The sequence below is a fragment of the Raphanus sativus genome, chromosome 2 (assembly GCF_000801105.2).
Source record: "Raphanus sativus cultivar WK10039 chromosome 2, ASM80110v3, whole genome shotgun sequence".
In the NCBI taxonomy this organism is placed as follows: Eukaryota; Viridiplantae; Streptophyta; class Magnoliopsida; order Brassicales; family Brassicaceae; genus Raphanus; species Raphanus sativus.
Window position 1 is genome coordinate 32068102 of NC_079512.1, and position 12447 is coordinate 32080548.

Here is a 12447-nt window from a genome sequence, read left to right on the forward strand (position 1 = left end):
CTCTGTTATTTTCAAAGAATTTGCCAAGAATATCAAATTTTCGGATACAATGGAATACGAATGAAAGAATCTTTAGATTTTCCTTTGGGTTGAGAATATTAACACTATTATCTGGAGACTCATCATAACGCTGTGAAAGGAGCACTATAATACATGTGATCCAACTAAAGCTGGTATCTTATCTTCCTTTCTACCATTACATAAAATAACCCTCACGAAACCTTAATGGTTTCCAATCCACTGGGCCGTAGCCCAAAAAAGTCCCGAGCTATGACAGAGCCTTAAAACGACACCACTTCGCGCAATTAGACTTCATCAATGGATCATTTATTATGCGATTCAGTATTTCGAACTGAACCTTCCTCCCCCCCTCTACATTTATTTTATAACACTCATGAAAGAAACTGTAAAGGAAAGATCATTGGAAAATGCAGTGCAGAATCAGGCATGTGAGTGGATGGTAGTGGATACAACCGTCTTGTCAGTTTTTTTATTTAAATTTTCATTAACCAAATGAAACGTGGGAAGCACCTAGGAAGCCGAAGCACATGCTGAAGTATTTTTAGTTTTTTTTATGTCTAGAGATCACACACACCCCAATGTAGAGATAGAGAGCAGAGCAGTTGAAGCAAAGCAGAGAAGCACAAAGATCAAGGTTCTTTTTGAGGTAACTCGTTTGACTTTTTAAATATTTTTCTTCTTGAATCGTTTTCTCTTTGATTCGACGACAAACCCCACTGAGAAGTTTATTTTCAGAATGAGGTTGTCGTTGAGACAGTGTTTTGCGAGTGTACTCGTGCTTACACAGCTTGTACATGGAGCTCTATGTTGGGGGAAGGATGGTCATTACACCGTCTGCAAAATAGCCGAGGTTAAACTTAGTTTCTGTAACCATAGATACTAAGGGGCTGTACTCTGTTGGTTGTTGTGATGCTTGAGAGTGCTAATCAGTTTTAGGAGGATTGGATCTTTGATTAAGACTTGATATTTTTTTTTCAATTTGTTAATCTTCAGGGATACTTTGAGGAAGAAACTATAGCTGCAGTGAAGAAACTTCTCCCTGAATCGTCTCAAGGAGGAGGAGATCTAGCATCTTTTTGCTCATGGCCTGATGAAATTAAACACTTCTCACAGTGGCAATGGACTAGCGCTATGCACTATGTTAACACACCTGAATACAGATGCAACTACCGATACTGTCGTGGGTCTTTTTTGCCTCTCTGCTTCAAGATATATTTATATGCATTTCCTGTTAACTTTGTTATGTGCTACGTCATAATCTATGTCCTTTAATCTTTTGTGAAGGGGACTGCCACGACAGTCATATGCAAAAGGACTGGTGTGTTACAGGAGCAATCTTCAATTACACAAGGCAACTTATGTCTGCTTCTACAAACTCACAGACTTTAGTCCAGTGTCAGTAACATTTTAGTAATGTATCAGTTTACTAATGTGTAATAAACGTTAACATACTGCTGACTGTCTCTCTTTTGCAGATAACTTGACAGAGGCTCTCATGTTCTTATCACATTATATGGGAGATGTCCATCAGGTTAATTAAATCCCTTTTGCAAAATCCAAATAAATCATATTAGAAACCGAGTGATGTTCGGATATATATATGAACCAGCTGCTATTAGTGTATAACAACACTTGGAGTATTGCTAACATCTATTATTGGATTTCAATTTTTCTCTTTTCACAGCCCTTGCATACTGGTTTTGGTGGAGATCTAGGTGGTAACACAATAATAGTCCACTGGTACAATCGCAAAACAAATTTACACAATGTAAGGCGTTATGTTTTTTTTCAAATTCATATTGATGTTAACAAGTATATTTTCTGACTTGAAACTGGAACTATATTTAACTTGAAGGTATGGGATAACATGATTATTGAATCTGCTCTCAAAACATATTACAATTCAAGTCTTCCAGTCATGATTCAAGCCCTTCAAGCCAAACTCACGGTACCTACCGTCTTACTTTCTTTATCCAACTTCAGCACACTACAACCTTATCCAAGATAAGTTGACAGATATAATTTGCTTTAAACTGCTGTCTTCATATAGAACGGCTGGTCTAATAATGTTCCGTCGTGGGAGTCATGTAAACTTCACCAAACAGCATGTCCAAATCAGTAAGAAACTGTCTTTATATGGAATTTGTTTTTTTTTGTAACCATCATCTTAATTGCAAAAAAAAAAAGAGAGAAAAGTCTTTACAGTTGCTGAATAGCAGAGTGCTCTGGTTTTAGCTGTCATATCATTATTATGTATGTGTTTTTGATGTGTCAAAGGTATGCATCTGAAAGCATACATCTTGCATGCAAGTATGCTTATAGGAATGCCACCCCAGGAACTACTTTAGGAGGTATATACTTAAATCTCTGAGCATTCAAATGATCAGTGTATAACACATTTTCTTTCTGCAGATGAGTATTTCCTCTCTCGGTTACCCATTGTAGAGAAGAGACTTGCACAAGGTGGGATTCGCTTGGCGGCAATTCTTAACCGCATCTTTTCTGCAAATACAAAGCTGGCCGGTGCATGAAGCTAAGAAAAAAAGTTTCATGGAGAACCACAAGTTATCATTGTGTCTCCTCCCTCCCAACTTACAAACACTGTTTTTCCAACTTTCAAGCGCTAGGCCAAGTTTACAGAGATGCAATCTTTTTGAGACTCTAAGCATGAAACCAAAATGTTTGGCCTAGTGGTAGTAGTACAAGAGGGTTGATTGTTTATGCCCCGAGTACAAACTACAAACCACCTTTGGTATGGATAATTATTCATTAAATTGGAATATTTCAACGTCAACTTCGGAGCTAGGAGAAATTATGAACCTAAATCACGAAACTTCCACTCAGTGCCGTGCGAAGCGAAGACAATTTTAAAATCAGGGGCCTTTAACATTATCAATCAATACTATTAAAACAGATCTATTTCAAAATTATTTACAAAGCAATGCCATTGAATATATTTAACATATGCTTTTGATTAAATGTTTGTTTTATTTTTTTAAGAAATCGTGAGTGTATCTGTTTCCTTTATTTTGTCCACTCTTTTCGGAAATGGTTACGTTATAGAAAACGTTATTAGTCTATACATATATATATTTATCCTATCTTGTGGCTATTATTAAATATATAATGAAATTAACTTTACAACATCAATAACCATCTTTCTCTGTATCATAAACATTACGTAAGCAAAAAAAACAGGAGCTTCACTCAAATATCATTAGTTTCCATCAAACTGTAAATGTTTAGATAATTGCCAGAGTTATAGCTGCACGGATTCAACACTAAACAAACAACCTTATGCAGATGAACCCTAAAACCAACTAGGTTTTTTTTTTTTTTTTTAACCAACTAGGTTTTTTATATCAATGACTTTATTTATTGTTTTGAATTTACATAATAAATTTAGCATTCCTCAAAAAAAAAAATTATCAAGTCACGTCAGTTTATTAGATAACAATATTAACAAATTAAAAACTGCATCTCATATTATACGGAATCATAATGGGAAAAAATCCTAACTAAAATTTTACCTCTTATCTAAATTGAACAAAAATAATATATTGTTCTAACTAAATAGATATCTCATATCGTATATCCCTAGAATATACCTATTATTGACAGATATTAATGTTTTTTTCATCCGAATAATTAGCCAGCTACAAGTAGTATGTATATATAGCTAATGATACACGGAAAATATATTCGAAATCTAAAATCTTTATACCGTGAGATAAAAAATATGGATTCCAATCTCGAAATCAGAATGTTATGTGTTGTTCATCCTTTCAAAACTGAATGAAGGGTACAAGTGAAAGTGATGCATATGTGGAATTCATTCAGCTCCCACACTGGTTCTTCTCTTCATCTCATTGCGGTTTTCTCCATATCTCCTTTATATTTCTCATAGCCTATGTAAACTGTTGAAAAAAAAATCATGCTGTTTACATAGTATCACTACTATATATTCATTAAAAAGATAAGTGTTGTACTAAATAGTGAATACAATATACACTATTTTATATATATTCATGGTTTCATTGAAAATGTATTTAATATTGTAGTTATTCCGTGCTTTTCAAATGCAAATCTTTTTTCAAAAGGTTTTTTTTTAAATATATTAATCTAAACAAACACTGTCACAAAATCTCAACTACATTGACATATCTTTTTCAGATGATTTTTTTTTAAATTATATATTAATCTAAATAAACATTGGTATAATATCCAACTAAATTTAGCAACTTAAATCATCGAAAATTATAAATAATATATGGTTGTAACTTAAAAGATCTACAATAAGGTATATACCTAAAATACATTTCCAAATGTAACTTAATTTTTTTATATTTTTGTGATTTCAGAAATTTACCAGCAATTACAACTATATAAATAACAAATCAAACACGGCAAATATTATCATACAAATTCTCCAAATTTTCCACCGTGATCTATTATTATAAATTCCATACTCAAAATCGGCAACAAAACAGTCCTAAAGAAATCCTAAAGAAATCTATTTAATCCAACAATATATTAAATTTTTAACCAAATCTACTAATCCTAAAGAAATATATTTAATTCAACAATATTTAGTTTTAAGCTTTCTTAAATAACAATATAATCTCATATTTTAACTAGCCCTTAGTTTTAGGATTGATTTGTTTGTTGTATAATTATTTTGATCTATTTTCCAAACTTAAAATTATTTTATCATATGAAATTAATTTATAATTAAAAACTACGTGAAGAAAATTTCAATATTTTAAATATTTATATATGTTGGAATTATCATTTAAATAACCACATAAATGTTTATTTTAATTTTTTTTTTAAAATACAAAGATCACATTTAATAAATAAATTATAAACTTTAAACAAACTATTTTAAAAAATATTACCACTACTCATAATATTGACACATATTATAAGATCATAGAAATAATTATTTTCTAAATCAATATTACATATATTTACTAAATATATACGCTTAAATTATAATTTTACATAAATTTTAAATTATTTAAAAATCAATATTTAAAATTTTAAAATAAATTTGACTTTCTAAAATGAATCTATAATTAATGAGTAGATTTGTTTTTTCTTTTTTTTGTCAGCAACTTATGTATCAAATACAAACGGGTCTTACAAATACATTTTTTATTTATATTGTGAGCTAACAAATGGGTTAATAATTTTATCAAAAAAAAAACGATTCCGTACTTTCAAATTATAGATAGATATATTCTTATATATGATACCAAGTGGTCCTTAAATAAATAAATAAATATATAAGTTATATATATATATATATATATATATACTATTAAAGCAAACGACTATTTATGAATCTGCCCCTGAAATTTCTAAGTAACTACAAAAATTGCATGTACCTTTTTTCCAGCATTATTTGCAACCAATCAAAAGTCATTATTTTGCAATTACATTAAAGATTATTTAATATAATGCAGTTCTTAGCATTTTTGAAAATTTTATTTCCTAAATGTTTGCACCATACCTTTCCAAAAATCTTTCACATTATTAATTATTTGAAATTATTTATTAAATGAAACTTTAAAATAAAATCAAGTTGAAATAAAAAATGATTAAATAAACAAAATCATAATACAAGTCTCAATTATCTCAACTACTTTAGAAAATAGTTTCATTTAAAATAAAAACTAAATCACATAGACTAAACTTAATAAAATTATAGAAAATGTTTTGAAACGCACAAATGAAAATTTCAATACAAAAGTGTTGAAGATAAAATATTTTATTTAAATTAAAAAAGCAGTGTAAAATAAGTTTAACTTCGGTTTAAATAAATAAAATCATATTATGTGTTAGAATTATTTAGAGTCTTCTAAAATTTAGTCATATTAAAATAAAAAATAAGTCATATAAGTAAATTTAAGATAAATTTCATAAAAAGTTAAATATATAATTTATAAAAAATCATAATTTTTATTATATAAAATAATTTTCCAAAAAAAATATACCCGCCCTCTTTAAGGGCGGGTCAAAATCTAGTGTAGTTTTTAAAACAATAAAAATTCTGTAAACAAAATCATAATCTTAAAAACATAGTATCAAGACATGGATGAAGTAATTTATAAAATATCTTCAGCGTTATTATTTGAAGTTTCCACGTTCATAATAGGCCCTTCATAATAATGTGGAAAGTATATCATATCATACACACATTTTAACATTCATTGAAAATTTAAAAGATTAGTTTCATTTGCTTGTCCTGTTGATCTATGTAATGATAAATAAATAAATGTCTGGTGAATTATGAACGACATATGTATTAAGTTTAAAACACGTTACCAGTACTAAAGCATATATTTCCTGACTTGGAACTGGAACTTTGTTTAACATGAAGGTATGGGACAAAATGATTATTGAATATGCTCACAAAAAACATATTACAATTCAAGTCTTCCACTTATGATTAAAGCCAAACTCACGGTACAATTTTCTTTATCCAACTTCAGCACACTAAAACCATTTATATCCAAGATAAACTGCACACTGATTATGTGTGTCTTTGATGTGTTAAAGGTATGGATATGCATGTCAAAGCATAGATCTTGTCTGGAGGTATGCTTCTAAGAATGCCACACTAGGAACTGTGTATTATGTCTGTTTGTAAGTTGTAACTTGAAGCATGAACAAATAAAAATTAAACGACAAGGAAACAACCAGAGCCTAATATAGTTTAGTGCATGATTTGCAGATTGAATATTTGTTTAGTAAGTTTGAGTCTATTTTGTAATCTTAAAACAAATGTAGACTGTTGAAAATCGTCTCACAAGTCTAAACTTAATTATTTAATCATGATCTGGATATTGCTTACTTTTAATTAACATTTTAATATTATAATTTTATTCTAGATAAGATCATACTAATATATAAAGTTAATTAATGTTGATAAAGCGAAAACAAAGAAAGGAAAGTGCTAGAGTTTCCTTTTCCTTCGAGAAATAAACTGACTTGACGATTTCCTTTTTTTTCAAATACTAGGTTAAGTAGGATGCTCCAGCTCGTATATATTTAGACTCCCATATATTTATAGAATATTGAAAGTTTACCGTTTCAAACTTATATGCCACTCTTGATCAATCAGTCATCAGAGACTACGAGATACCATGTTGAAAAGATTTAGCTCGAGTGTAGAATTGCTACCACATGATGTTGTAGAGCTCATACTAAAGAGACTTCCGGTCAAGTCTCTACTGAGATTCATGTCTGTATCCAAGACGTGGAAACTCACAATCGAGACACGAAGTTTCCAGGAAAGGCAGTTGATCCATCATAGCCAATTACGAGGTCCGGATATCCTTTTCGTGTCCTTTGGTGATGATGATGATGGTTTGAACACAGATCCTGGAAGACACGTGCTTGACTCATCAATAGCAGCTTACACGCTCTGGTTCCCTACTTTGTGCATGTCAGTCTGCCATGGAAGTTGTGACGGTCTAGTATGTCTCTACACTGTCTACAACCCGAGTGTCAGTGTCGTGGTAGTGAATCCCGCCACCAGGTGGCATCACAGTTTACCTCTTGCCAGAATTCAACAGCTCTCTATCGAAAAGATTACAAGTGGATCGTTTGGCTCTGCATGTCCTATTCTTGGATTTGGTAAAGACAAACTCAGGGGCACGTACAAACCGGTTTTTTTATATAATTCATACGGACTGGGCCTAGACAACGTTACCACTTGTTGTGAAGTTTTTGATTTTAGCACTAAACTTTGGAGGTACGTTCGCACTGCGGCTCCTTATGGGATAAATTTTCACCATGACCCCGTGCACTTAGATGGGTCGCTTTACTGGTTTACGTACTGTGCCGAAACCAAAGTATTATCTTTCGATCTCCACACGGAAACTTTCCAAGTCATCTGTGAAGCTCCCTTTTCTCATGTACATGATCCTCACAGCGTCAGCATGTGCGTCCTCGATAACTGCTTGTGTGTATCCACGAGTAACTGGCCGACCCAAGATATTTGGTCGTTGGATTCTTCAGGCGGCAACATGAAGACATGGAAGAAAATGTGTTCGATAGATCTCACCACTACTCTTGATTGGTCCGGGAAACACTCACTCTTAGCAATAGCAATTTTGGATAAGAACAAGTTATTACTTCGTAGTCGTGGAAACTATCAACCACTGGTGATACATGATCTCAATACCAAATCTTATGAGTTACTCTTCAGACCTGACAGTGGTGTAGGTTCTGTTTGTTATTTCCAAACTTTGTTTTCTCCATTATGAATTTCTTTTTTTCTTTTATCTTTTTTCATCTGTTTATGGAACCATTGTAATTTAACCTCTTCTGCAATTTATAATTTACTAATGTTGTTGTAGCTATAGTTAATGAATTTTATTTAGTTAATGATCTTGATTATCGTTTTGTCTGGATTCGAATGTAGTAAGCTTTTATATGCATAGCTAGCTATATGGTTTGTGGTGAATAAAATGAGGAAACTTAATCAAAATATGATTTCATCTTTATTATTATAATAATGATCTTGAATACACACTTTTGAATAGAGACTCTCAAGGCTTGGTCATGATCCTTGTCTGAACAGAGACAGGGATTCTAACATCATGAACACCATCAGTCCAAGTCAAGCTTCCAAAAAAGTAACCAGTGTTGACTTTATGACTCGTTTTAGCCCTCACCTTGAAAGAGAGCACCTGTCCAGAGCCAAACACGAGCGTGGTCGGGGAGACAGTGAGAGTAATACCGAGAGGAGACTCGACCACAGCTTTGTAGACTGAATTTTTTGGTCCAACGTTGGTTAAACTTCTCGTGAGTGTGACTTCTCGATCAAGATTCGGGATGGTGATCGAAGGTAAGTTGATATCGAGAATCGATGATGCCCCAGGAGATGATGGACAGTTAGTCTTTTTACCGAGGACACGAGAGATAGATGTGTCGTTGTAACCAGCTGAGCACATGTAACTGATGTAATCTTTGATCCCCATATCGTAGACAAGTCCAGGGTCTGCGGCGCTCTCAGGGTTTACGAGACCTCCTCCGTAGTCAAATGGATCTGCAATCTTCTTGTTTGATCCTTCGGCCAAGATAGGTTCTCCAGACTTACTTGTCGTCCAAGCTTCAAAAAAAAAAGATAAGTTTAGTCAAAAGAGAGTTGGTGACATAAGGAGAAGATGAAGAAAGAACCTGTTGTGACCAAAGCTGATCTAATAGCAGCAGGAGACCAATCAGGGTGTAGACATTTGAGGAGAGCTGTGATTCCAGCCACAACGGGAGTCGACATTGATGTCCCTGAAAGTAGTCCAAATCCGTTGTGGCTTTCAGGATCAAGAGGACTTAGTGCCGCGAGTATGTTCACACCAGGAGCTGCTATGTCAGGCTACAATAGTAAAACACTTGATCAGTTATGTGTATCATAAGGTTTCAACTAGATACAGTACAATGGCTTTAGTTATAAACCTTGAGAATGGCTGGTGAGACAGGGTTAGGACCTCTAGATGAGAACGCAACAACCTTTGCAGCTTCAGGGGGACCGGTTAACGTCGTAGCCGCGCTTATTCTCACAGTGGGTGATCTGTGGTTTTGACAACAGATCAATGATGTTTTGTAAAAAAGAGAGACTTTACTTTTAATAAACAGAACTTATGTGCTTCAACATAGAGAACCTGGTCGTGCGGATGTATTGTAAAATGTCGACTCCTTGCTCGTAACTTATTAAAATGTAGGGAGAAGATTCATCAGGAACGTTTTGAGCTAAGATGACTGCTACTACACCTTCGTTTGAGACGTCTTTATCGAAAACAAGAAGTGTTTTTCCCTTCACATTAGTTATTTTGCCACTGCGTGAATCGAAGAAAGCTAAACCGGTTGTAATATCCGGCCCAGTGAACAAAGATTCACCCTAGTTTAACAAAACAACAAGACATCAAGAAGTTAAGTTTTTAATACTAATGTGAGTTTTTGACTTTGGTAGTAAAAGAGAGACAAAAGAAACATTGTATGAAACGTACGTAGTAGGTTTGGTTATTGCCAAGAGTGATCTTTGTAGGAAAAGACCGGTCAAGAGTAGTTGCAGCAACGGTCAAGAACCAAGGAGCAACGTTCGTAATAAGCTGAGCACCAGGACCGTGGTTTCCAGCCGCAGCCACAACCGGAATCCCTTTAGCCACCGCGTGAAAAGCCGCTACAAAATGGACTTGATCGACCTCAGAACCCTCAGGAACTTTCCCTCCTATAGAAACCGACAAAACATCAACACCATCATGTATAGCATCATCATAGGCCTTCCACATATCAGCGCTTGAGCATCCAAATGTGATCCAGCACACCTTGTAAGAAGCTATACGAGCCCGAGGAGCACCACCTCGGACCGTACCTGAGAAGGAAGGAAACAAACTAACGTCTCTTAAGAACGGTACCTTGACTCTCAAGCTATTCTTTTTTTTTTTTTTTGCAGACTAGGGTTAGGTATATATTATTTACCTAGAGCTAGACCATTGAAGCTCGCATTTGAAACAAAGGATCCACCAGCTATTGTGGCTGTATGCGTGCCGTGACCCTGTGCATCTCTGTTGGATTTGAAGTCTCTGGTCATGAATTTGAGATTTCCTCCTAGCTCAGCCATTAGGCCCTTTATGTAGTACTTAGCTCCTATAAGCTTCTTGTTGCAATGAATCGTGGCGTTAAAGTCTTTTCCTGATTTACATTTTCCTCTCCAACGCTTAGGTATTGGTCCAAAGCCTTGATCGTTGAATACCTCTGACTCTGGCCATATTCCTATGTTTACATACATGAACATGATGTGAGACAAATGTGGCATATATTAATAGAGAAGAGAGTGTAGAGAGAGACCTGTGTCCAAGAGGCCGATGATAGCTTCACTGCCCATGTTGGTCTCTTTGAGAAGACCTTTCACAGATGATGGTGATGAAAACGAAGATGGAACTTGAGATTGAGAGAGGCCAAGGAGATCCCAAGTTCTAGTGGTTTTCAGTTTTAGAATCCGGTTTGGTATCACATGGACTACTGATGGATGCTCTGTGTATATATATAAAAGATTCCGGTTTAGATTACTGTAAGAGGCTAATGTGATCACAAGTTTCCGGTTCAAAGCTCAAACATATATAATTTATCTTAGATGTGAGTTTTGTTGAGTACCTGAGATTTTCTTTGCTTGGGAAGATGTAAGAAGTGCAGCGAAACCAGAGAATCCATGTTGATAGCTGTAGATCATTGAGTTATGTGCGTCTTCTTTGCTGTACATAACATGAGAGATAAGAAAACAGAGTCAACCTGAGTTTCTTGGGTAACAAGAAAGAAATGTAAGATATTATTAACTTATTAAGATTTGATGAACCGGTTCAATATGTATAATGCCTGTACCATCTATAAAGACATGACCGTTTGGAGATGATTAAAGTAAAAGTACCTTTCATGCAGAGATTCAAGCATTTGATGATGAGTAGCTGTGACGAGTTCGGGATCATCATGTTCTCTTTCTCCAAGGTAAACTATATAAACCTATTTAGCCCGTCCAGAAAAAAACATCTAGAAAAGTTAAAATCAGTACACTCTTAGCGGTTTTGAAAATATACATTGCGTTACATACCTTGCTGTTATTTTCTGTGGCTCTTGCAGATGCAAGAAAACTCAGCTCCGTGCTAAGAAATAGGGCCAAAGAAAATGAGAATAGAAGCACAAGTCTGTGACTTTGTAAAGAGTTCTCCATTTTTTCTGAAGTGAGAAGTGTGTGTGGCATAGATAAGCTCTATGGTTATTTATATAGAATGAGTGAATAATTCATGGTGAAAACTAGAGGTGGAGTTTTAGGTTAGACTCAAAATCGGTTTGGTTCGGTTTTGATCTTGGTTATGTTTGGGTTTGTCTCTTCTTGTATGGGTTATTACCCCCACAAAAGAAGCTTTAGTCTTCTTTCTTTAAATCCCCACTTTTGTTAAAAGGGTTATCAACTTGTCATTTGTTAAAATTGTTTACTTGCTAGAAATACCTATATGATTATTCACCTAATGTTCTATAAGAGGATATCAATCATATGAATCATGTCTTAAACTATGGTTAAGATTCCTAGCTTAGGAAGATGTTAGACAATGAGTCATGGTCCATGACTGACCCAATTAGTTAGAGATAATTAGTCTTGATAGAGACCTCTAAACCAATATATTGGATCATAGTGGAGGAAATCGATTCCAACTTTTGCATTTATGGGAATAATAAGTTGACAGAAAGAAGAGTGAGTTACCAGTGAGTGTGTATAACAATATAATAAAAATGTTTTTCTGGTAAATTTCTATTCAGATCTATGTTCTTAATTACATTCAATTTGTTTTATTCTCTTATCTGCCATTTAGATCCAACCAATCCAATAATGTAATTGAAACTTGTCAATGAATCACTCACCGT

General features: G+C 34.0%; 3 protein-coding genes across 3 annotated transcripts; 2 read left to right on the forward strand and 1 right to left on the reverse strand.

The window, feature by feature from the left end:
• Positions 1-529: 529 nt before the first annotated feature.
• On the forward strand, positions 530-2898 carry LOC108840397 (endonuclease 5-like). The gene is made up of 10 exons (XM_018613227.2): positions 530-667; positions 757-871; positions 1015-1201; positions 1306-1416; positions 1497-1552; positions 1706-1789; positions 1877-1969; positions 2072-2139; positions 2299-2372; positions 2434-2898. The coding sequence occupies exons 2-10, from the start codon at positions 758-760 to the stop codon at positions 2550-2552; spliced, it is 906 nt and encodes a 301-aa protein (XP_018468729.1). The 5' UTR covers positions 530-667; position 757; the 3' UTR covers positions 2553-2898.
• Positions 2899-7120: 4222 nt separating this feature from the next.
• LOC108839450 (F-box protein At1g11270-like) lies at positions 7121-8357 on the forward strand. The gene has a single exon (XM_018612212.2). It carries the CDS (start codon positions 7173-7175, stop codon positions 8295-8297), a length of 1125 nt encoding a protein of 374 aa, XP_018467714.2. The 5' UTR covers positions 7121-7172; the 3' UTR covers positions 8298-8357.
• A 179-nt stretch (positions 8358-8536) lies between these two features.
• On the reverse strand, positions 8537-11760 carry LOC108840194 (subtilisin-like protease SBT3.13). Its single transcript, XM_018613027.2, has 10 exons — positions 11636-11760; positions 11456-11547; positions 11185-11282; positions 10879-11064; positions 10510-10803; positions 10038-10402; positions 9693-9928; positions 9487-9601; positions 9214-9406; positions 8537-9145 (listed from the first exon to the last, which is right to left on the reverse strand). The coding sequence occupies exons 1-10, from the start codon at positions 11753-11755 to the stop codon at positions 8583-8585; spliced, it is 2262 nt and encodes a 753-aa protein (XP_018468529.2). The 5' UTR covers positions 11756-11760; the 3' UTR covers positions 8537-8582.
• Between the last annotated feature and the right edge of the window lie 687 nt (positions 11761-12447).

Bases quoted from the DNA above. Each gene is read 5' to 3' on its own strand.
- LOC108840397 (XM_018613227.2), top strand. From the start codon at position 758: ATGAGGTTGTCGTTGAGACAGTGTTTTGCGAGTGTACTCGTGCTTACA. The intron at 1,417-1,496 runs GTCAGTAACATT...TCTCTTTTGCAG, and splicing joins CTCACAGACTTTAGTCCAGT to ATAACTTGACAGAGGCTCTC. The intron at 2,373-2,433 runs GTATATACTTAA...TTCTTTCTGCAG, and splicing joins CCCAGGAACTACTTTAGGAG to ATGAGTATTTCCTCTCTCGG.
- LOC108839450 (XM_018612212.2), top strand. From the start codon at position 7,173: ATGTTGAAAAGATTTAGCTCGAGTGTAGAATTGCTACCACATGATGTT.
- LOC108840194 (XM_018613027.2), bottom strand. From the start codon at position 11,755: ATGGAGAACTCTTTACAAAGTCACAGACTTGTGCTTCTATTCTCATTT. The intron at 11,283-11,455 runs GTACTTTTACTT...TGTTATGTACAG, and splicing joins CTTGAATCTCTGCATGAAAG to CAAAGAAGACGCACATAACT. The intron at 11,065-11,184 runs GTACTCAACAAA...ATATATACACAG, and splicing joins CCAAGCAAAGAAAATCTCAG to AGCATCCATCAGTAGTCCAT.